The sequence below is a fragment of the Lycium barbarum genome, chromosome 4 (assembly GCF_019175385.1).
Source record: "Lycium barbarum isolate Lr01 chromosome 4, ASM1917538v2, whole genome shotgun sequence".
In the NCBI taxonomy this organism is placed as follows: Eukaryota; Viridiplantae; Streptophyta; class Magnoliopsida; order Solanales; family Solanaceae; genus Lycium; species Lycium barbarum.
In genome coordinates this window covers 95,600,771-95,627,083 of record NC_083340.1, presented here as the reverse complement: position 1 = coordinate 95,627,083, position 26,313 = coordinate 95,600,771, and the positions used below count along the sequence as shown (strand labels likewise).

At 42.3% G+C, this 26,313-nt stretch overlaps 1 protein-coding gene across 1 annotated transcript in view; it reads right to left on the bottom strand.

The window, feature by feature from the left end:
• The window catches only part of LOC132637608 (uncharacterized), a 28,229-nt gene extending 2,767 nt beyond the window's left edge, over positions 1 to 25,462 (bottom strand). Inside the window, exons 1-3 of the mRNA XM_060354673.1 lie at positions 25,108 to 25,462; positions 23,826 to 25,063; positions 23,442 to 23,693 (exon numbers count right to left, since the gene is read on the bottom strand). Of these exons, the coding sequence (XP_060210656.1) occupies positions 23,442 to 23,693; positions 23,826 to 25,063; positions 25,108 to 25,462 (1,845 nt within the window). The remainder of the gene's footprint in view (positions 1 to 23,441; positions 23,694 to 23,825; positions 25,064 to 25,107) is intronic.
• Between the last annotated feature and the right edge of the window lie 851 nt (positions 25,463 to 26,313).

Genomic DNA, 26,313 nt, shown 5'->3' with positions numbered 1-26,313 from the left:
AAGCATCTCTAATCTCATTTTACTCTCATCATCAATTCTATCCTCATCATTATCGTTACATCTACATTATAGACTTACTCGTCATACGAGGAACATAGTATAATCATAGTACATATCAAGGGTCGTGAGCTTATGAGCTCGGAATGTCAACCATGTGAAGATAACATACTCGTATAGAGGAATTAGAAACTTGGCCAAGAACCATGCCTTATGAAAGAAGGGTTAGCCTTACATACCTTTCCGTCGAACTATTCTACACTTGCACGTTCCCTTCCAATGCTAGCGTTTATACCTTCATTAACATCATAACAATGGCCATTAGTCATTCACATTATCCACATTATTTAGATTCCTCAATTTGCCTCTAATTCACCCACATTCATGGTCATAACACCCAACTTCTTCCATTCGTCTAAAGTGTTTAGTTCATGATCTTAATACCATTTATAACACATTCATATCACAACACAACAACATTCATAACTCAATTCAAACTATTTCTCAAAATGTCACTATTCGTCATTCATGACCTAGTTGACCACATTTTCTACAATCCATGTATTTTAATTCTCCAATACCTTAAACATCTTATAAAAATCATGAATATTACCTTAGAAGTTGTAGGAACAAGCTTTGGTTGATAATAGTCCTCTTTGAGCAAAACCCTAGTTTTTCTCCATTTGGATTTCTTGACTTGGATGATCCTTTATGATTCCCTTATCCTTGATTCACTTGTCTTAATGTTATTGTAGAGATAAGTTTTAGAGAGAAGTGGTGTAATGTGGAAATGAAATAAGACAAGTCTTGTTGGAATCCTACTAATTCAAGGCCCCTTTGCAACTTGGTGTAGTTGGTTTGGGAGGAAGAAGTCTTGTTTCTTCAAGTTGACCCTATATTCAAGTGAAGAAGATTGAGTAAAAAGGTAAGAATTTATCCCTTATTATTGTGTTATGAAGTATTGTTTGTGTTGTAGTATGTAGAAATGAGTTGATTGTATGGAAAAATGGAAGTTTGCAAAGTGGGTATGGAATATAGAATGTGGCCGTGTGTGTGTGTTAATGTGTAAGTGAAATGAGTTGAAATTTATGTTGTATTCTAGTTGTGTGCATGATAGAATTCATACGGAGAATGAAAGTTGAATAAATTTAAGGTTGAAGTGAAGGCTAAGACATTATGTCGGCAAGTAGAACTAGTTATGTCATATTGTGTATTATATTGATTGTTGTTGTTGTGGGTGTTGTTGTTGGGTTGTTGATGATTGTTTTGGCCGAGTTGAATTCTCGGGGGTGCTATATGTATAGGGGAGGTGCTGCCGAAATTTCGGTAGACATATATGAGTTAAGTTGAATTCGTAGAATCTATAACTCACAATTGGTAAACTTGACCATTTGCAGATTTTTGACAAAACGGGAAGTGAGTTTGGAGAGGCGTAAGGAGCTTGAAAGGTATGTAAAGCTACCCCGATCCTTCTTTTGGCATGCCTAACTGTATTAGAATCGGATTCGGGCCTCGAAAGACTTTCTGCCCATCGGAATCCGCAATTGAAAATCTCGCTTTTTCCTTCAGTAAGATTGAGCCCCTTTGGTTTGTATTCTTGAAAATCATGCAAACTTCCCCTAAACTACTTGGAAAGCTATAGAACGTCCGTAGAACCTTTGTAGGTGACCCCATAAGCTTAAAATATGTAATTTGAGCCTACCGCCTTGCTTTTCCCGAGGTGGGCCCACTATTCCCGGTTTTGCCCGTATTGTACTCAAGTCTTACTGTCGAGCGGGTTGTGAAAGAAATGTTTTGACTACCATTTTAATTACCTAACAAACGTTGTTTTAAATATTCCATTAAGTCTGATAAATTGTTTTGACACTCGAAACGACTTCAGAAAGGTTATACTCTGTAATTCATTATGATATCCGAAACTCATTTACTATGATCCCTTCCGACTTCATTGGATCGGTTTGTCTTTGATATGCCTCATTGGCCTCCATGTACTGTGTCGGTTCTTTTATGCTAATTACTAACGTCAAGTGACTTTTATATTTGAAATATTCTGTCATTTTGCTAATTTGGGTTATCGGGTACGTCTGGGTGTCCAGCACGGAGGTTTACGGTCCGTATTCCACTATACGGCTCGTCCTCCATGGGCGTAATTAACCAATTCCAGAACTAGAAGCTGGGCTGCCTTCATGGTGGTTTACGACCATGGTTTACGGGCCGTAAATCACTTTACGGTCCGTCCACCAGGTCGTATTATACCTTTTTCTATTGCTTGCTGGACCAAGTCTGGCCCTATCAACTTAGTTTCTCCGGTTTCAAACCACCCAATTGGGGATCTACACTTTCGCCCATATAGAGCTTCATACGGTGCCATTTGAATGCTAGAATGATAACTGTTATTGTACGCAAACTCAATGAGTGGCAAATGGTCATCCCAATTTCCTCTAAAATCTATCATACATGCCCGTAACATATGTTCAAGAGTCTGAATAGTACGTTCAGCTTGCCCATCGGTCTGGGGGTGAAATGCCGTGCTAAGGCGCACTTGGGTCCCTAAACCCTCTTGGAAAGACTCCCAAAACTTAGTTGTGAACTGAATCCCTCTATCGGAGATAATAGATACCGGAACGCCATGGAGTCTCACTATCACTTTAAGATAAAGCTTGGCATAATCTTCTGCCATATAGGTCGTTCTGACCGGTAAGAAATGTGCTGACTTTGTGAGCCTATCCACAATCACCCATATGGAATCATATTTACGTCGAGAACGGGGAAACCCTGTAATGAAATCCATATTAATCACTTCCCACTTCCAAGTTGGGATTTCTATAGCTTGCAATAAGCCACCCGGCTTTTGGTGCTCGATCTTCACTTGTTGGCAATTAGGACACTGAGCTACGAATTCCGCTACGTCTTTCTTCATCCCATTCCACCAATATATAGACTTAAGATCATGATACATTTTCGTCACTCTGCGGTGAACGGAGTAACGGGAACAATGAGCTTCCCTCAATATTTGGTGACGTAGACCTACCACATCGGGAACACATAACCTGCCTCGACATCAGAGAACTCCGTCTTCCGAAATATCAAATGATGACTCCTCCTTCTGAGGGAGTGTATCTCTGTAATGCATTAGCATGGAATCCTCATATTGTCGCTCTTTGACTTCCGCTACTAGCGATGAAACTGCTGAATTCTGAATAGTAGCTCCGCTGCTACCTGAGTCCACTACTCGGACTCCTAGGCTCGCTAACTGTTCAAGCTCACGGGCTATCTCTTTCTTTTCTGGTCGTACATCACTTAGACTTCCCATCGACCTACGGCTAAGAGCATCAGCCACAACATTTGCCTTTCCGGGGTGGTACAGGATTTCAACATCATAGTCTTTTAGCAACTCTAGCCATCGTCGTTGCTGCAAATTCAACTCTTTCTGCTTGAAGATGTACTGGAGACTCTTATGATCGGTATAAATATCCACGTGGACACCATATAAGTAATGTCTCCATATCTTTAAAGCATGGACCACCGCGGCCAATTCTAAGTCATTGGTAGGATAATTCTGCTCATGTTTCCATAATTGTCTAGAAGCATACGCAATCACCTTACCATTTTGCATCAATAAACAGCCTAGCCCAACGCCTGAAGCATCACAATAAATAACATATCCTTCCAATCCCTCTGGAAGTGTCAAGACTGGGGCTGAAGTCAATCGGTCTTTCAACTCTTGGAAACTACGCTCGCAAGCATCTGTCCATTGAAACTTAGCTGACTTCTGAGTCAACTTGGTGAGTGGCGTAGAGATAGAATAAAAACCCTCAACGAATCTTCTGTAATAGTCTGCTAAGCCCAAAAAGCTATGAACCTCCGTAGGGGTCGTGGGCCTTGGCCAAGTCTTCACTGCCTCAATCTTTTGGCTATCCACTCGAATACCGTCAGCTGCAACAATGTGGCCCAGAAATGCCACTGAGTTCAACCAATACTCGCATTTGGAAAACTTCGCGAATAACTCTCGAGTTCGAAGAACTCCAAGGACAATACGCAAGTGATCCGCATGTTCTGCCTCGGATCTAGAATACACTAGGATGTCATCGATGAATACAATCACGAATAGATCCAGAAAAGGCCTGAATACATTGTTCATTAAGTCCATAAACACTGCCGGGGCATTAGTTAACCCAAACGACATCACTCGGAACTCAAAATGACCGTATCTTGTTCTGAAAGCTGTCTTAGGGATATCTTTATCCCTAACTCTCACTTGGTGATACCCGGACCTCAAATCAATCTTTGAAAACCATTTGGCACCTTGCAATTGATCAAATAAATCATCAATCCTCGGGAGGGGATACTTGTTTTTAATCGTCACTTTATTCAATTGCCGATAATCAATGCACATTCTCAAGGAGCCATCCTTCTTCCGGACGAACAATACGGGTGCTCCCCACGAGGATGAACTAGGCCTAATGAAGCCTTTTTCAAGAAAGTCTTTCAATTGCTCCTTCAACTCTTTCAACTCTGCGGGTGCCATCCTATAGGGAGGAATAAATATGGGTTTAGTGTCTGGCAACACATCAATCGCAAAATCAATCTCTCGTTCGGGAGGAAGGCCTGGAAGCTCTTTCGGGAACACATCCGGAAATTCGTTCACTACCGGAACTGACTGAAGAGTCGGCGACTCAGCTTCTACATCTTGAACTCGCACTAGGTGATAAATACACCCTTTCGTGATCATCTTTCTTGCCTTTAGATAGGAAATAAACCTACCCTTTGGTGATGCCGAATTTCCATTCCATTCTAAGACTGGTTCTCCTGAAAATTGGAAACGAACCATCTTGATTCTACAACCAACATTGGCATAACAAGAAGCCAACCAATCCATGCCCATAATGGCATCAAAATCTACCATCTCTAGCTCATGCAAATCAATCATGGTACGACGATCACAAATCACAATCACACAATTCCTATATACTCGGCTAGCTATTACCGATTCACCCATGGGTGTAGACACCTCAAAAGGCTTGATAGACTCCGGCTCAATTATAAATCGACCCGCAATATATGGAGTAACATATGATAATGTGGAGCCCAGATTAATCAAAGTATATACATCATGAGAGAATACCGATAATATACCTGTGACCACGTCAGGAGAAGACTCAAGATCTTGGCGTCCAGCCAAAGCATAAATACGGTGCTAAGAACCGCTAGTACTGGGAGCTCTGCCCCTACCTCTACTATGGCCGACTGGCGCATGTGAACCTAGCCCCGTAGGGCGTACAGATGCCGAAGATCCGGCTACCGACCCTGATGGCTGGGTCCTACCTTTACCATGCACTGAGGGGCAATCACGCATAATATGGCCCGGTCGACCACATGAATAGCAAACATCTGAACCCAATCGGCATTAACCCCAATGCGACTTCCCACACTGGGAACATCGTGGTATAGGTGGCCTTGACTGGCCTGAATCACCTCTAAACTAGGACCCTGAATAACTCTGACTCGGCCCGGGATGAGTAGATCTATCAAGGCTCTGGCCTGAAAACCATGGAGGTGCATTGGTCATAGAATAGCCCGAAGGTCTAGAGAACTGTTGCCTGTGTCTGCCTCTGGACTCACTTATTGGGCCCGAAGATCTGGCCCTCTTGCTATGTCCCCTATCCTGTTCACGTTCACTTCTCTGCTGCTGTAGGCTTTCCTCTAAGTTTTGAGCATGTGCCTGAATGCGTGCAATATCCATACCGTCCTGAAGGGACGCAGTCAAGCATTTGTCCATCAGATGGGGCCCTAGGCCCTTTACAAATCGGTGTACCCGGTCGCCCATATCTACTTCCATGGCCGAACCATACCTGGCCAAGGAGTTAAAGCGGAGACTATACTCCGTAGCACTCATGTTACCTTGCCTCAAATTCAAGAATTTATCGGCCCTAGCTCACCGAACTTCTGGAGGCATGTAGTGACGGAGAAAGGCATCGACAAACTCTTGCCATACCGGCGGAGGTGCATTGGCTCCTCGCGAAGCCATCCATACTGTATACCACTGGATTGAGATATCTCTCAATCTATAGGACGCTAGCTCTACCGACTCAGTGTCTGAAGCATGTATCAACCGGAGCGTCCTTAGCATACCATCAATAAAGTCCTGGGGATCCTCCTCCGGTTTCGACCCAAAGAATTCCGGGGGTTTCAAAGCAATGAAGTCACGGGCCCTTGCACTAACAACCCTGTCACCTTGCCCTGCGCTTGGCCTCTGAGTCTGGGCCGCGACCAACTGAGTCAATAAATTTATGGCCTCTCTCACATCTTGGCCCGAAGCATTCGGTGAAGGGGCTGGAGCTGGGGCTGAGGCTCCCACGTGCTCCTCGGTAATAGGCACTGTCTGGGAGGACTGAGATTGAGCCGCACTCTGGGACTCATCTTCCTCTACTACCGGTGGCGGTGCTCTTTCAGCCCGCTTTTGTGCCACCGTCTTGCCCTTTTGGGCTGCTGTAGCCTTTTTCTTTTTAGGCATCTCTGAAATACACAACACACGATTTAGGAACAATAATTTCTTACATCATAGCTCTATCGCACGATCCTTATGAAGAAAGAAGGTCATATTGTCACGACCCAGCCCCGTGGGCCGCGACTGGCACCCTACTTGGGTACCCAGACCAAATTAGGTATTCATTGCCAAATCCAAACTTATTTCAGAATTTCATAAAAATCGTATCAAACATAGCTTATCGAAATATGTCTTAAGCGGTCGCACAAATCAAATACAAACTGAGCGGCGGAATAGACATCGCCGGTCAAAAGTACAAACATAAGCATAAGGGCCATTTGGGGCCATCATAACAAGCAGACCGCTTTAAGACCAGAAAACGAAATCAAACCAACATATACAGGACCCTCACCCCACATATATGACTACAGGCCTCTACGAACTCAAAACAAAGACATATGGCGAGACAGGGCCCCGCCGTACCCAAATAGTCAAACGTACAGAATATATACAAAGCAAAAGGAGTCTGTACCAAAAGTGGACTCCGGATCAAAGAGGAGTACTCCGGAATAGCAAAGAGTGAAGCCTACTGCGGAGGGTCACCAATGTCTGTACCTGCGGGCATAAAACGCAGCCCCCGAAGAAAGGGGGTCAGTACGAAATATGTACTGAGTATGTAAAGCACGGAGTACAGAAATATGGATCAAAACTGAAAGCGAATCAGATAACAAAATGGAATACAAATCGGTATGTCAAAATCCGTATCAAAATCATATACGTATATATAATGCAAACGAAATCATGCAAACGCTTAGGAACGTGGTCGCCACTCCGACGCTGGCGCCACACACAGCATAACACCAGAAGGTTTCAAATCTCCGTACATCCCCGAACACAAACATAATCATAGGTGAGCGTATCGCATCACGGGCCATATCACAGCATAACTCCAAACGGAACCCGGCCCTATGGCGAAGCCTCGGGAACCGTAACACAGCATACGGCCGAATTATCATAAGGCGCACGAATCAAAACCGGCCCGGGAACCGGTGAACGAAGTCATAATAGGGCACGAGCGGAGTCGTGAGCAAACAAATGCAAATCATATTTCAAAATAGTCTTTCAAAACATAATGGTTTCATAAGTCATTCCATAATACAAAGTAATCGAATACTTAAACGATACAAGGGTTCGTTTCACAAAAAGTTTCCCAAAATGGTACGTATGGCTCAAAACGTAACTTAGTATATCATAATATCAAAAACATATCTCGTAGGAGGGAGTTCCAAAATCGAAAGTATCATATCAAACTTTATTCACACAGATAGCCCAATAAGGCAAATAGGGCGTATCGGGGTTAGCGGGCCCACCTCGAGTCAAATTGAGGTGGCGAACATATTTTCTGAACATTCATAGGCCAAAGGGTCATACACCATCATTTCTAAGTTACCCGACCACATTTCGATAGGTTTCGGACGAGTGGTGGCATTCTAGCCAAAATAGAGCCCTTAGGCTTCAATTGAATTGAACGAATAGTAACTTTTCTGTGGATCGGGTTTCGAGGAGCAGGAATGCTCCGGAAGTTCTCATATTCGCCTATAATACTAAGATATGCCAAACGAAGGAGTGGGAAGCTTTACATACCTCACAGATGTCGTATGCTCTCCCAAAAGTCCAGTCCCGTTTCGTCTGAAATCTGCAAATGGTCAAGGTTACCAATTGAGATTCTTAGGCTTAAAAATGCCTTTAACTTCATTTTTGCCTACCGAAATTTCGGCAGCATTTCCCCTATAAATCTAACATCCCCGAGGCTTAGCTCGGCTCAGAATACATCAACAACAACAACCCAAACATCATTCAACAATATAACCATATTCAAACTTCAAAAGCCTACCTTACTACACAAGTTGGAAATCTTCCATTCAAACTTCAAAATTCCAAATCTATTTCCATATTATTGTATTCATTCACTCATTCAAGATTATGCCATCACATTCAAAATACATTCCAAGCCATACACGAAATTGCCCAAAATCCATTATTTCCATAATTCTTCAAAACAACGAAAATTCACGACGAACATTCTAACTTGTGTCGTTTCATTCCGAATTCATTAATATCAACTATAACTCATATTTAAAGTCTTTAGCACTCTAAATATACAATGATATACACAATTATACCAAAGGTATACACTTTCCGATAATATCCGAAATCATTTTCCAACGCCAATTTAATTCATCAATCAATCATTTACGACACAAGGATCACAACAACACATTATACCAACTAAACAAGATCAATTCACCTCACTTTCTTCTCCCTATGGCTCACGGCCAACACACAATATACACACACACCCACGGCTTTCTATATACACCAAAGTTACGGGATTCTCGTCTATTCTCAATCCTTAACACATTCATATCAATTCTATAACATTAAAGGGGCAAAATTCTTACCTTTTCTTGAAAACCCGACTTGTCGTAAACGAGGTCCTTGTGCCAAACTAATTATACCCCGTTGAAGAGGGTCTTGAGTACTTCACAACTATGTAGAAATTAGGATTTTTGGATCACAAACAAGGCTTGGAGAATTTCTTTCTCTCCTCTTTCTTGGTTCGGCCGAAGCCCTTTTGTGGGGTGTTCTTGAATTTTTGATTTTTGATCTTGAAAATTCTAAGTGTTGTTGATATATATCCACATAATTGATCATGTGCTATGCACATGATCACTAAGGAAGAGGCTTGGGCCTTGTACATGGCCGGCCACTTCCATTCTTTGGGCCTCAATTTTGTGTTGCATTTTTCCTTGGCCTAATTCATAAAATGTCCCGTTTTGTAATTCCCGAAACTAATTTCCGAAATTCCAAATTTATTATCGGCCTTCCCCGAGGTCTTAACATTAATAATTCCATAACCAACATAGTCATATTCACTAAAATCAAATTATGTCCTTATAACACACAAGTCGTAATTATTTCTCGATTTCCAATTATACGAAAACACGGGACATAACCTAAAATGTCCGCAACTTCTTGTTTATAAGTGTGGCGCGCAACACACCCATAACCAAGACTCTACTAGACACGGCTCGTAGACACATCCTAGGACTGAACTGCTCTGATACCACTTTTGTCACGACCCGGCTAGGGGGCCGCGACGAGCACCCGGTGCTACCCCACCCGGGCACCCCCTTATCGTACATAACATAACATCTAGGTGAACCATAAGTCAATTCGTGCTTTTCTTATCGTTAATCATATTTATCCCATTAGACGACCATCATCATTTAACATATCATAGGCATCTATGCCGCATCATAAGTACAAGGCCGACAAGGCCAACAAAAGATATACAAAACATGGGCCGACATGGCCGAACATCTCTACCAACATACACATGACTACGAGCCTCTAAGAGTATGACATATCGTATGATCGGGACAGGACCCCGCTATGCCCATAATTATATACACAAAAGAATAAGTACCCAAAAGCTACGGCTCCGAAAGAAATGGAGCTCTGCTATGCAATCTCTGAATAAGCAGCTATGGATCAAGCCTGTCTCCCTGTGCACCTGCGGGCATGACGCAGCGTCCACAAATAAAAGGACGTCAGTACGAAGAATGTACTGAGTATGTAAAGCATGATCAACATCGATATATAAGCATAATGAACACCGTATGAAATAGCATAGGAGGGGAGAAAATAATATCATCGTCATAGTACTTACCTGCCTTTCGTAGGACTTTCCATTTTTACGTATTAGCACATCTTCGTCGTCATCCATATTCCATAATAGTACTCATACCTTACTTGTGCTCATATTCGTATACATGTCCTTATTCGTATTCTTATACATAGTCTTATCACATTCATATTCATATTATATACCTAGTCATTTCATATACATAGCATTTACATAGCATACCCGACCTTATAGGATCGGTGTTTTATATATATACTAGGCCAACCAAGGCTCAAGATCATGCATACCTGGCCCTACCAAGGCATCAGGGTTATCCGTACCATCTGCAGAGGTGTGCGCGCATTTTGTAATCGTATACATACTCTATACAGAGTCATATACATATAGTCTTACCCGGCATCATAAGCTCGGGGTCTTATCATAGCCCTTCATAGGCATACAAATACATATGTCATAGCTCGTAAGCATCTCGAATCTCATTTTACTCTCATCATCATTTCTATCCTCATCATTATCGTTACATCTACATTATAGACTTACTCGTCATACGAGGAACATAGTATAATCATAGTACATATCAAGGGTCGTGAGCTTATGAGCTCGGAATGTCAACCATGTGAAGACAACATACTCGTATAGAGGAATTAGAAACTTGGCCAAGAACCATGCCTTATGAAAGAAGGGTTAGCCGTACATACCTTTCCGTCGAACTATTCTACACTTGCACGTTCCCTTCCAATGCTAGCGTTTATACCTTCATTAACATCATAACAATGGCCATTAGTCATTCACTATTCATCATTCATGACCTAGTTGACCACATTTTCTACAATCCATGTATTTTAATTCTCCAATACCTTAAACATCTTATAAAAATCATGAATCTTACCTTAGAAGTTGTAGGAACAAGCTTTGGTTGATAATACTCCTCTTTGAGCAAAACCCTAGTTTTTTTCCATTTGGATTTCTTGACTTGGATGATCCTTGATGATTCCCTTATCCTTGATTCACTTGTCTTAATGTTATTGATGGCTTATAATCCTTGAAAACTCATATAATAAATGTAGAGAGAAGTTTTAGAGAGAAGTGGTGTAATGTGGAAATGAAATAAGACAAGTCTTGATCCTCACATTTAATGAATTAAAAAATCTGTGTTGGGTGAACAGTGGTCGTCCATGGAGGTTTACGGTCCGTATTCCACTATACGGCTCGTCCTCCATGGGCGTAATTAACCAATTCCAGAACCAGAAGCTGGGCTGCCTTCATGGTGGTTTACGACCATGGTATACGGGCCGTAAATCACTTTACGGGTCCGTCCACCAGGTCGTATTATACCTTTTTCCTCAGCTGGCAGGAAGTTGAAGTTTGCATGCCAGTTTTTGACCCGGCAGTTTACGAACCGTATACCAGTTTACGGTCCGTATTTGCACTTTACGACTACTGGCAGAAAGCTGAAGCTTTTGTATGGCAGTTTACGACTGCCAGCTTACGACTGCCAGTTTACGGACCGTATTGCACTTTACGGTCCGTATTTTGCAATATACGACCACTGGGCAGTTGCAATTCTGCAACTTCCCATATTTCTTAGACTTCTCATTTTAATCACCCCCGTCCATGCACATGCATTGTGTTATGACCCGTGTTTTCACACGTTTGGAAAGACTTGAATTACATTGGATTCTTGAGATATAAGATGAATTTGATATTTTGTTGAACATAGGAGTTATGCATGAAAGAATAGAGTCATGAAAGTGTGGGACAAGGTTAAGGGTAATTTTGGAATTTTGGAAATTAGTTTCGGGAATTACAAAATGTGATCCATAAGTATTGGGCTCAAAAAATAATTGAAGCAAAGTGAGGCCCAAAATGGGGTGCTTGGCCGGCCACTTTGGCTTGGTCCAAGCCCATTTTATGGGTCATGTGCTTGGTCATGTGACCAAGCACTTCAATACTTATATAATTGAAGACTATGATAAGTATGAAAGGAGATAACCAAGAACAAAAAAATAGAAGAGGAGAAAGAAGAGGGTTTCGGGTTTGCTAGGAAAAAATAGGTACCAAAAATCTTGCTTCAAAAATTTATTTCTTGTTGATTTCCTACTAAGTCAAGGTTCCTTTGTAACTTGGTATAGTTGGATTGGAGTGGGGAGCATTAGAATCATCAAAGTGACTACATCTCCAAGTGAAGGAAACTTGAAGAAAAGGTATGAATTTCTACCTTTTTATTGTGTTGTGAAGTTTTGATTGTGTTGTAGTATATGGAAATGTGTTGATTGTATGAAGAAATGGAAGTTTGCAATGTGGGTTTGGTATATGGCTTGTAGCCGTGTGTATATGCATGTTGTATAGCCAAATTGTATTGAATTTATGTTATATTCTAGTTATGATTGTGATGAAATGCATGTGGGAATTGAAAGTTGGATGAATTTAGTTGATATGGAAAAATAAGCATATGGCCGTGTGGTATGTTGGCTATGGAGTGGAATTGATTAAGTTTGTTTAGTGTATTGGAGTGTTGTTGTAATGCTTGGCATAGAAATGAAGTTAGAATGATATAAGTTTGTATTGAATTGGAATGTAGAAACTTATGTCGTTTTAGTATGATTTTCTGACATTAAGGAAATGAAGTTGTTTGGTTGTTAATGGTGATAATCATTGATGAATTTGGAAGTTGGAAACTTGTTATGGAATTGCATGCCAAAGATTTGATGTTTTGCATAAGTTAAGACTTTGGCGGACAATTGTATATTATGTATATCGAGTGTATATCTTAAGGCAATCGATATGAAATGTATCTAGAACTATATGGTGATGATCTTGATTGTTGATGAATGTGAAATTATTGATATTAGTGAAAGTTTGGATTGAAATGAAGGTTATGTCAACTTGTGAGAAAAATGTCTTGTTGAAGGATATTTGTGTTCTTAATGTTCTTTGTTGATGTTAATGTCGTCGTTTGGGTTGTTGTTGATGATTTCTAGCCGAGTTGAATTCTCGGGGTGCCATATGTATAGGGGAAGTGCTGCCGAAATTTCGGTAGCCAAATATGATTAAAGTTGTAATAATGGCATTAATAACTCACAATTGGTAAACTTGACCAATTGCAGTTTTTCGACGAAACGGGAAGTGAGTTTGGAAAGGCTTAAGGAGCGTGAAAGGTATGTAAAGCAAACCCAATTCTTCCCTTGGAATGCCCTTAGTGTGTTAGAGTCGGATCCGGGCCTCGAAGGACCTCTTGGCCCTCGGAATCCGCAAGACAAAATTTCAGTTTTTCCTTCAGTAGAATTGAACCATCTTTGATACGCTATTTCTTGAAATTATGCAACTTTGCTCCAAATTACTTGGAAAGTCATAGAATGTCTGTATAACCTTTTTAGGTGATACCATAAGCTTAGAGGGCATAATTTGAGCCCGCCGCCTTATTTGTCCCGAGGCCGGCCCACTATTTCCGGTTTTGCCCCTAATATGCTAAAGCTTACTTTTTAAGCGATTTTTGAAAGAAATGTTTTGATTACCTTACTAATCGCTTAAAGAATATTATTTTAAATATTCTATTAAATCTTATAAATTATTTTGACACTCGGAATGACTTCAGGAAGGTTATATTCCTGTAAATTATTATGATATCCGAATTGTATTAGTTCTGATTCCGTCCGACTCCATTGGATTTGTTTGGCTTTGATACGCTTCATCGAGTCTTTGAAACCATTTATGATATTTTTAAATTGCATTAGTCTCTCACTACTCCATTCGTGGATGTCCCAATGTTTCCCACACTGAGCCCGGGCCAGGATATGTTGTCAAGCGTAATTCTCTGCATTGTTCGCCGCGTCCCGATGTGAGGGGGCAGGTATACGCGTACATGGGTCTGTGGAGTATGATGTGCCATGTCCACCTATTCTGATCTGATCTGTTATGGCCATTTTGATATGACATTATATGATACGGGGCCACGCCCCTTTTTCTGATTCCTCTGTATAGTGGCACCAGCGTCGGGAGGGTGGCCACATTCTGTCTGCCGAGTCCCGTGGCAGGGACCGGATATGATATGATATGATATGACATATGTTTCTGTACACATTCTGTCTGATTTGGAAATATGCATTTGACACTCTGGATTTTGTACCCATTTTCTGTAATCATTATGATTTGACTTCTGTGATTCCGCTTTACATATTCAGTACATATTTCGTACTGACCCCCTTTCTTTGGGGGCTGCGTTTTCATGCCGCGCAGGTACGGACGACAGGTTTGCTGATCCGCACGTTTAGGATCCCATTTCTGCTATTTTGGGGCGCTCTCTTCTACAGAGCCCATCTTTTGGTACAGTCTGTCACTGCTATCTGGATATGTACTTTGTTCAGGGTATGACGGGGCCCTGTCCCGTCTTATGATTGCGATATGTTCTGTAGAGGTCTGTGGATACATCTGTGTGGGTTCTGTACATATGTTTGGGATGTTTTGTTATATGACAGCCTTATCGGCTTCTGTGTGCCAAGTCTGCTCTTCTGCTAAATTCTGTAGCATCCACTAATGTTATTATTATATTATTATTCTGATAATATGCTAATTTGGGTATCGGGTACGTATAGGTGCCCAGCTAGGGCACTGGTCGCGGCCCACGGGGTTGGGTCGTGACAAAAGTGGTATCAGAGCAGTTCGTCCTCGGAATGTCCACAGACCGTGTCTAGTAGAGTCTTGTTTATCGGTGTGTTGTGCACCACGCCTATAAACAGGAGGCTACAGGGCATTTAGGATACTACCCTTCTTTCTGTCTTAGATCGTGCGATAGAGGTGTGTTATCAGGAAGACCCCTCCCTAACGAGTGGCTATGTTTGCAGATATGCCTCCAAAAAAGGCAACAGCGGCCCAAAAGGCCAAGTCAACAGCCTTGGGAGAGACTAGCCGGGTCCAGAGGATTACCAGGGCCCAGGCACATATTGCTCCGGGGACTTTTCCCCAGACAGAGGGTTCGTCTACACTGCCACTCGTGGAGGATATTGGGGCGGCCGCAGCCGCAGATCGGGGGGCGGCTCCACCGCCAGCTCCCGCAGTTCCAGTACCTGAGCCTCCAGCTCCACGGCCAGGCACTGAGGATCAGTCTATGAGGGAGGCAGTCCAGTTGCTGACGAGACTTTTGGCAGGGCAGGTTCAGGGGCATGGACTGGGAGGTGACCGGGCAGTCAGGCGTGATAGTTCGAGAGCTCGTGAGTTTTTGACTTGTAACCCTCCAGAGTTCTTCGGGACAAAGCCCGAGGAGGATCCTGAGGAGTTTATCAGGAAGATGCGACGCACTCTAGATTTGATTAATGCTTCCGTGACAGAGTCAGTCGCGTTAGCTTCGTACCGGTTATATGATGTGACGGCAAACTGGTACGAGTCATGGGGGATATCCAGGGGGGACGGCGCTCCTCCAGCAGTTTGGGGCGATTTTTCTCAGGCATTGCTTGGACATTTTCTGCCCCCAGAGTTGCGACGAGCCAGATCTGATAGATTCTTATTATTGAGGCAGAAGGGCCGCAGTATCCGGGACTATAGTTTGGAGTTTGATTCCTTGGCCCGATATGCACCTACTGTGGTGGCTACTATGGCGGACCGGATGCACAGATATATTATGGGGCTGGATCGGTATTTTGTTGATAGCTGCTTAGTATTGGCTGCTCAGCCCGGTATGGACATTGCCCGTATCCAGGCCCATGCCCAGGGCATGGAGGATCGGGGCAGAGGAGGACACCAGCCTGACAAGGGCCAGGATCGGAGACAGCCCAAGAGGGCCAGGTCATCTGGAGATTTTCGGGGCAGACAGCCCCAACAGCCGTAGCAGCCTAGCAGATTTTAATCTCAGCCGGCGCAGAGCGCGCCTCCCCAGCCTACAGGTCGCAGATTTGATAGCCCAGGGTATTCAGGAGCAGGCCAGAGCTCCAGGGCTTCAGGTTCGCGGACAGATAGGGGTTCTGGTCAGATGAGGCCACCCAGGGTTCAGTGTTCTTTTTGCGGCAGATACCATACGGGAGAGTGCTATAGAGCCACCGGTGCATGCTTTTCTTATGGCTGTCATGGCCATTCTGTGAGAGATTGCCCGTATAAGGGTAGTTCGGGTGGTGCAGCGCAGCCTACCGGATCAGCCGCTGGGTCTTCATCTTCGTCAGTGGCTATGCGCCCTACGGGGCAGGGTATTTCGGCACCAGCGGGTCGTGGCAGAGGCCGTGGTGGAGCTTCTGGTATTAGCGGTCCTTCGAACCGCATTTATGCTTTGGCCAGTCGCCAGGATCAGGAGGCATCTCCTAATGTCGTTACAGGTACTTTATTGGTCTTCTCTCGGTCTGTGTATGCATTAATTGATCCAGGTTAGACTTTATCATATATTTCACCTCTTGTTGCCGGTAAAATTGGTATTATGTCTGAACCTATAAAGCCATTTGAGGTAGCCACACCGATAGGGGACTTTATTGTAGCGAAACAGGTTTATAAAGACTGTTCTGTGATTGTATGTGGCCGTGATACTAAGGCAGATCTGGTAGAGTTAGATATGACTGAATTTGATGTTATTATGGGCATGGACTGGCTAGCTTCCTGTTATGCTAATGTTGACTGCCAGAATAAGGTGGTTCGCTTCCAGTTTCCCGGGGAGCCAGTTATAAATTGGGCTGGTAATACAGCATCGCCGAAAGGTAAGTTTATTTCATACCTTAAGGCAAAGAAAATGATCAGAAAGGGTTATATCTATCATCTGGTTCGGGTGCAAGACTTGGACGCCGAGATGCCGACACTTCAGTCAGTCCCCGTGGTTAATGAGTTTCCAGATGTTTTCCCCGACGAGCTTCCAGGTCTTCCTCCAGAGCGAGAGATAGACTTCTCTATTGACTTACTCCCAGACACTCAGCCTATCTCTATTCCTCCGTACAGAATGGCGCCTGCAGAATTAAAGGAGTTGAAGGAGCAGTTGAAAGATTTGTTGGATAAGGGTTTCATCAGACCCAGTACTTCGCCTTGGGGAGCCCCGGTATTATTTGTGCATAAGAAAGACGGGTCGCTGCGTATGTGTATTGATTATCGGCAGCTGAATAAGGTAACTATAAAGAATAAATACCCCCTCCCCAGGATTGATGATTTGTTTGATCAGCTGCAGGGCGCTAAGTGTTTTTCGAAGATAGATCTTCGATCCGGCTACCACCAGGTACGAGTACGAGAGGACGATATCCCTAAGACAGCTTTCCGGACCCGATATGGGCATTATGAGTTCAGGGTTATGTCTTTTGGACTTACTAATGCTCCCGCAGTATTCATGGATTTGATGAACCGGGTATTCAGGCCATTCTTGGATATGTTTGTAATTGTATTCATTGATGATATCCTGGTTTATTCTCGGTCTGAGGCGGAGCACGCAGATCATCTGAGATCGGTATTAGGGGTACTCCGGCATCAGAAATTATATGCCAAATTTTCTAAGTGTGAATTCTGGCTGTCTTCAGTGGCTTTCTTGGGGCATATTATTGCAGCTGATGGTGTCCGGGTGGACACACAGAAGATTGAGGCCGTGAAGAATTGGCCCAGACCTACGACGCCCATAGAGGTACGCAGTTTCCTGGGGTTAGCAGGTTATTACAGGAGATTTGTGGAGAAGTTTGCTTCGATTTCAGCGCCTTTGACAAGGCTGACTCAGAAGGGAGCTAAGTTCCAGTGGTCTGACGCTTGTGAACGGAGCTTCCAGTTGCTGAAGGAGAAGCTGACTTCAGCCCCAGTTCTGACTCTTCCAGAGGGACCGGACGGGTATGTTATTTATTGTGACGCTTCTGGTATGGGGTTAGGCTGTGTATTGATGCAGCACGGCAGAGTTATAGCGTATGCTTCCCGGCAGCTCAAAAAGCATGAAAAGAATTATCCTACCCACGATTTGGAGCTCGCAGCGGTAATTCATGCTCTGAAGATATGGAGACACTATTTATATGGCGTTCATGTGGATATCTATACTGATCATAAGAGTCTCCAGTATATTTTCAGACAGAGAGAGCTTAATTTGCGGCAGCGGAGGTGGCTGGAGCTTCTGAAAGATTATGACGTGGATATTCTGTATCATCCGGGTAAGGCTAATGTTGTTGCAGATGCGCTCAGTCGGAAGTCGATGGGCAGTTTGGCCGACTTACAGCCAGACAGGAAAGAGATAGCCCGTGATATTCAGCAGTTGGCTAGTCTCGGGGTTCGTCTGGCCGATTCTGGAGATACCCAGATTTTTGTTCGAGGGGTTTCTGAGTCGTCTATCAGGGACGATATTAAGCGGCGTCAGTATGAGGATCCTGTCTTAGCTCGGTACAGGGACACAGCCTATGATAAGGAGAGGACTCCGTTCGAGTTTTCACCGGACGGTACTTTGTTACACAGAGGCAGGTTGTGTGTACCTGATATTGCAGGCCTTCGGCAACAGGTTATGAGCGAGGCACATTATGCTCGCTATTCGGTCCATCCTGGGTCTACAAAGATGTACCATGATCTTCGATGCTTATACTGGTGGGACGGTATGAAGCGGGATGTTGCAGAGTTCGTCGCCCAGTGCCCTAATTGTCAGCAGGTCAAGATTGAGCACCAGAAACCGGGTGGACTGCTGCAGGATATAGAAATCCCGACTTGGAAGTGGGAGGTTATTAATATGGACTTCATTACAGGTTTGCCTCGCACTCCACGGAAGTATGATTCCATCTGGGTCGTTGTTGATAGGCTGACGAAATCAGCCCATTTTCTTCCCGTCAGGGCTACTTATTCCGCCGAGGATTATGCCAGGCTCTATATTAAGGAGATTGTGAAGCTTCACGGAGTTCCTATATCTATTATTTCTGACAGAGGCGCCCAGTTTACGGCGCATTTCTGGAGATCTTTTCAGGAGGGACTAGGGACTCAGGTGAGTCTGAGCACCGCATTTCATCCTCAGAGCGACGGGCAGGCCGAGCGCACTATACAGACGCTGGGGGATATGTTGCGGGCCTGCGTTATTGATTTCAGAGGCAGCTGGGATGATCACCTGCCGTTGATTGAGTTTGCATATAATAACAGTTACCATTCCAACATCCAGATGGCTCCGTACGAGGCTTTATATGGCAGGAAGTGCAGATCGCCGATCGGCTGGTTTGATATTGGCGAGATAGAGTTGATTGGCCCAGATATGGTCCAGCAGGCCGTGGACAAGGTGAAACTTATTCGAGAGCGACTGTTGGCAGCCCAGAGTCGACAGAAATCATACGTGGATAAACGGCGTCGACCGTTGGAGTTTCAGGTAGGCGATTGGGTATTTCTGAAGGTATCGCCTATGAAAGGCGTGATGCGGTTCGGCAGAAAGGGTAAGCTCAGTCCGCGTTATATTGGGCCTTATCAGATTGTTCGGAAGGTTGGAAATGTCGCCTATGAGTTAGATTTGCCATCTGATTTGGAAGCGGTACATCCGGTATTCCATGTCTCTATGCTTCGCAGATGCATTGGTGACCCTTCCAGAATTTTCCCTGCGGATGATATTCAGGTGACGGAGCAACTATCGTACGAGGAACAGCCCGTATCTATTTTGGATCGTCAGGTAAGAAGGCTCCGGAATAAAGACGTAGCCTCTGTTAAGGTACTGTGGCGGAACGATAATAGGGAGGAAATGACATGGGAGGCCGAAGAGGAAATGAAGAAGAAATATCCTCAATTGTTCCCTATGCCCACAGGTAACCTTAAATCCTGCTTAATTTCATTTCAATGTCAATCGTATGTCCTATGTGTTGTTTGTAAGCATGAACTCCCCCAAAGTATTTTCCAACCCTATAAGATTAATTTTACATTCGAGGACGAATGTTCTAAAGGGGGGGAGGATGTTATGACCCGTGTTTTCACACGTTTGGAAAGACTTGAATTACATTGGATTCTTGAGATATAAGATGAATTTGATATTTTGTTGAACATAGGAGTTATGCATGAAAGAATAGAGTCATGAAAGTGTGGGACAAGGTTAAGGGTAATTTTGGAATTTTGGAAATTAGTTTCGGGAATTACAAAATGTGATACATAAGTATTGGGCTCAAAAAATAATTGAAGCAAAGTGAGGCCCAAAATGGGGTGTTTGGCCGGCCACTTTGGCTTGGTCCAAGCCCATTTTATGGGTCATGTGCTTGGTCATGTGACCAAGCACTTCAATACTTATATAATTGAAGACTATGATAAGTATGAAAGGAGATAACCAAGAACAAAAAAATAGAAGAGGAGAAAGAAGAGGGTTTCGGGTTTGCTAGGAAAAAATAGGTACCAAAAATCTTGCTTCAAAAATTTATTTCTTGTTGATTTCCTACTAAGTCAAGGTTCCTTTGTAACTTGGTATAGTTGGATTGGAGTGGGGAGCATTAGAATCATCAAAGTGACTACATCTCCAAGTGAAGGAAACTTGAAGAAAAGGTATGAATTTCTACCTTTTTATTGTGTTGTGAAGTTTTGATTGTGTTGTAGTATATGGAAATGTGTTGATTGTATGAAGAAATGGAAGTTTGCAATGTGGGTTTGGTATATGGCTTGTAGCCGTGTGTATATGCATGTTGTATAGCCAAATTGTATTGAATTTATGTTATATTCTAGTTATGATTGTGATGAAATGCATGTGGGAATTGAAAGTTGGATGAATTTAGTTGATATGGAAAAATAAGCATATGGCCGTGTGGTATGTTGGCTATGGAGTGGAATTGATTAAGTTTGTTTAGTGTATTGGAGTGTTGTTGTAATGCTTGGCATAGAAATGAAGTTAGAATGATATAAGTTTGTATTGAATTGGAATGTAGAAACTTATGTCGTTTTAGTATGATTTTCTGACATTAAGGAAATGAAGTTGTTTGGTTGTTAATGGTGATAATCATTGATGAATTTGGAAGTTGGAAACTTGTTATGGAATTGCATGCCAAAGATTTGATGTTTTGCATAAGTTAAGACTTTGGCGGACAATTGTATATTATGTATATCGAGTGTATATCTTAAGGCAATCGATATGAAATGTATCTAGAACTATATGGTGATGATCTTGATTGTTGATGAATGTGAAATTATTGATATTAGTGAAAGTTTGGATTGAAATGAAGGTTATGTCAACTTGTGAGAAAAATGTCTTGTTGAAGGATATTTGTGTTCTTAATGTTCTTTGTTGATGTTAATGTCGTCGTTTGGGTTGTTGTTGATGATTTCTAGCCGAGTTGAATTCTCGGGGTGCCATATGTATAGGGGAAGTGCTGCCGAAATTTCGGTAGCCAAATATGATTAAAGTTGTAATAATGGCATTAATAACTCACAATTGGTAAACTTGACCAATTGCAGTTTTTCGACGAAACGGGAAGTGAGTTTGGAAAGGCTTAAGGAGCGTGAAAGGTATGTAAAGCAAACCCAATTCTTCCCTTGGCATGCCCTTAGTGTGTTAGAGTCGGATCCGGGCCTCGAAGGACCTCTTGGCCCTCGGAATCCGCAAGACAAAATTTCAGTTTTTCCTTCAGTAGAATTGAACCATCTTTGATACGCTATTTCTTGAAATTATGCAACTTTGCTCCAAATTACTTGGAAAGTCATAGAATGTCTGTATAACCTTTTTAGGTGATACCATAAGCTTAGAGGGAATAATTTGAGCCCGCCGCCTTATTTGTCCCGAGGCCGGCCCACTATTTCCGGTTTTGCCCCTAATATGCTAAAGCTTACTTTTTAAGCGATTTTTGAAAGAAATGTTTTGATTACCTTACTAATCGCTTAAAGAATATTATTTTAAATATTCTATTAAATCTTATAAATTATTTTGACACTCGGAATGACTTCAGGAAGGTTATATTCCTGTAAATTATTATGATATCCGAATTGTATTAGTTCTGATTCCGTCCGACTCCATTGGATTTGTTTGGCTTTGATACGCTTCATCGAGTCTTTGAAACCATTTATGATATTTTTAAATTGCATTAGTCTCTCACTACTCCATTCGTGGATGTCCCAATGTTTCCCACACTGAGCCCGGGCCAGGATATGTTGTCAAGCGTAATTCTCTGCATTGTTCGCCGCGTCCCGATGTGAGGGGGCAGGTATACGCGTACATGGGTCTGTGGAGTATGATGTGCCATGTCCGCCTATTCTGATCTGATCTGTTATGGCCATTTTGATATGACATTATATGATACGGGGCCACGCCCCTTTTTCTGATTCCTCTGTATAGTGGCACCAGCGTCGGGAGGGTGGCCACATTCTGTCTGCCGAGTCCCGTGGCAGGGACCGGATATGATATGATATGACATATGTTTTTGTACACATTCTGTCGGATTTGGAAATATGCATTTGACACTCTGGATTTTGTACCCATTTTCTGTAATCATTATGATTTGACTTCTGTGATTCCGCTTTACATATTCAGTACATATTTCGTACTGACCCCCTTTCTTCGGGGGCTGCGTTTTCATGCCGCGCAGGTACGGACGACAGGTTTGCTGATCCGCACGTTTAGGATCCCATTTCTGCTATTTTGGGGCGCTCTCTTCTACAGAGCCCATCTTTTGGTACAGTCTGTCACTGCTATCTGGATATGTACTTTGTTCAGGGTATGACGGGGCCCTGTCCCGTCTTATGATTGCGATATGTTCTGTAGAGGTCTGTGGATACATCTGTGTGGGTTCTGTACATATGTTTGGGATGTTTTGTTATATGACAGCCTTATCGGCTTCTGTGTGCCAAGTCTGCTCTTTTGCTAAATTCTGTAGCATCCACTAATGTTATTATTATATTATTATTCTGATAATATGCTAATTTGGGTATCGGGTACGTATAGGTGCCCAGCTAGGGCACTGGTCGCGGCCCACGGGGTTGGGACGTGACACATTGCTCACCTTGTATCTCATCTTAACTTAGCCAACTTCCTCGTCTCACATCGGATACTTTCGAAATTTCGCCTAAGGTCATCAACGTCGTTTCTTGCTCATGGACATCATGTACTCATATTCATCACTAGTTTATTCTCTTGCGTTCCAACGGAAAATTTTTCGAGGTGTAACAAATTGGTACTCCAATATATGTAAAAGGAAAGTTTCCTCTCACAAATCCTGTTACTGCTGCAACCTGCTGACTTAACTCATCTCATACTTTGCTGAACATATAAAAAGAACTTTTCCTCTTATTTATCAGCTGTCCAGATATTTTCTCATATTCCTGAAGAGTATCCATGATCATCTGTAAAGATTGGTTTTCTGCTGCAGAAAAAATGATTGTATCATCTGCATATGCCAGATGATTCAGGTCAGCAGTCCATTTTGGCATCCCATATCCAACAAAACCAGGCTGATCAAACAAAGAATTTAATGCCCTTGAGAGAACCTCTGCAGCTATAATGAAAAGAGCAGGAGAGAGTGGATCCCCCTGCTTGACACCCCTTGTAGAATGAAAGAAACCATGTGCCTGGCCATTTAGGAGTACTGAATGCCAATTATTTGCCAACAACCTCCATATAAGGTCAATGAAAACTGAGGAGAATCCCATCTTTCCCATCACTTTACAGAGGTATAACCATGAGACCCTATCATATGCTTTTGTCATATCCAACTTAATCACAACATTTGCTGGTTTTCCTCTCTTCCTTATATCAGTTACAATTTCTTGTGTCAACAATACATTCTCAATTATATTCCTGCCCTTAACAAAACCAGATTGGTTTGGAGAGATGACCCTTGTGAGTAACTTGTCTAGTTTGTCATGAACAACTCTTGATATGACCTTATTGATAAAGTTGCTAAGACTTATAGGTCTCATATCAGAGAATGCTTCAACAACATTCTTTTTTGGCAGCAAAACTAGATTAGTGTGAGTGATTGACTTGGGAAGAGTCTGTCCTTCAAAGAAATCTTTAACAACACTAAATACATCAGCCTTGATCACCTCCCAACACTTCTGATAAAATATACCAGAAAATCCATCAGGGCCACAGGAACTGTCTCCATTTAATTCAAATACAACCTTCTGTACTTCCTCCATAGTAGGTTGTTCAGCAAGTAGTATATTATCCTCCTCTATAATCAACTTAGGAATATTAGTAAGAATTGGAGAATCTTCACTAACCTCCTCATGAGTAAATTGCTTATGGAAAAAATTAACAGCTTCAGCAGCAACACTATCAGCATCCTCTAGCCAATGTCCAGTATCATCTTTAACCCTCTTAATCTGGATTCTTTTCCTTCTTCCTTTTACCAAACTATGGAAATATCTTGTATTCTTATTACCTTCAGAGAAACAGTCCATCCCAGCTTTTTGCCTCCAGAATTCTTCCTCATAGTGAAGATACAGTTTAAGTTCTGCTTGTGCCCTTTGCATGACCATTCTATTCTCTTCAGATGGATTCTCCTCAAACAACTGCTCTTTAATCTTAACTATATCCTCTCTTATTACTAGTTGTTTAAAAATGTCCCCAAAAGTAGTCTTACTCCATGCACTTAAAGCAGCTTTCAGTTTCTTCATCTTGAGTTTAAATGACAGAAACACATCATCAGATAAGACTGTTTCCCATTGCTGCTTAACAAAGTCAAGAAAAGTATCATGTTCCACCCAGAATTTGAGAAATCTGAATGGTTTGATAAAAAATTTCACTTGATCTCCACAAGATACAAGTAATGGTGCATGATCAGAACCAGTCCTTGACAGATGTTCCACCTCTAGATGTCCAAACCAATTCTGAAAAGTATCATTATGCACAATCCTGTCCAATCTCTTAAAAATGCAGTCATTGGCAGCCCTACCATTCCACCAGGTGAAAGTACTCCCTTTGAAAGGCATCTCATGCAACTCACAGGAATTCAGACAAAAAGCAAAATCTTCATATTCTTGTGGCAATACTGGCAAACCTCCTATTTTTTCTTCTTCATTCAATAAAACATTGAAATCTCCACCAAGAAGTATAAACTATCCCACAACTGCATTCTCTCCACATCTGAACATTTAGCATACACCATTGTAACCACCATATCTCTATTCAAATCATGAAACTGCAGCTTTACAGTAATGGATTGTTTAGTATCCAACAGAACCTCAACATCAACATTGTGTTGCACAAAAAGCCAGATTTTACCATTACAGTTGGAATTAGCATAAGGCATTCCAAGTCTCCTTCTATATTTATGAATCTGTCTCTGATGCTGGTAAGGTTCCATCAGAGCTACCAAAAAGAACTTGTGATGCTTATTTAACATTTGGACTCTATGAAATGCTTGTTGGGACTTTACTGATCTTATGTTCCAGAATAAAGATTTAACAATCATTTAACAGCTTTCTTAGAGTTACTCCTTGTTGAATACCTCACTGGTTGAGGAACATCAGAGTTTTGCTTTCTTCCTTTTCTTGGCCCTTTGCTTTGTGATTTTGGAGATAATCCTGCTTCTACACACATCTCGCGAAGTTTCAGATCAATAGCATCACCATCAGCATCTTCCTTCTTATTGTTGAGCAAAGTCAAGTTATCATTTTCCTCCTGTAACTTGTGAGAGACTACATCATGTAAAGCTTTATTAGGAGATATCCTTACAGCAACACTCAAAGGCTGAACATCTTTAATATCAGGAATACTGGCCAAAGCTAAATTCCTTTGTTCAGCATCAACAACTTTCTCAGGATAGTAGCCAACCAACTGCAAGTTACAATTAGAGTTGAGTACCTCCTCTTTAGAATTATCCTTCAGAATTAAAGCCTGAGCAGAATCCTCCTGATCCATGGAACCAGTCATACTTAGCATCTTCTCATTAGAACCTTCATTCAAATACAGCTCACCTGCCTGAGTACATTCAGACATCTGATTTTCCATAGAAACTTCAGAGGCCTCTTTTACATCATGAATCCTATTAACATCAAAACTCTGATGAAAATCTTCATCTGCATCCCTACCACCCCTATTTTCATCTCGTAGATGCTGATCATCTGTATCTACAAGTGCTAGCAAACTGTTAACTAGTACATGATTTTTATTAATCAAGTTATTCACCCCATCCCCCAGCTCATGCATAACTTCCAAAAGACCTTTATTTTGGTCAACTTCATCTTTACCCCCATATTGATTAAATAGATCTGACACTCCTTCTCCAACATTAAGAACTTCATAGATTCTTCCCTGCACCAA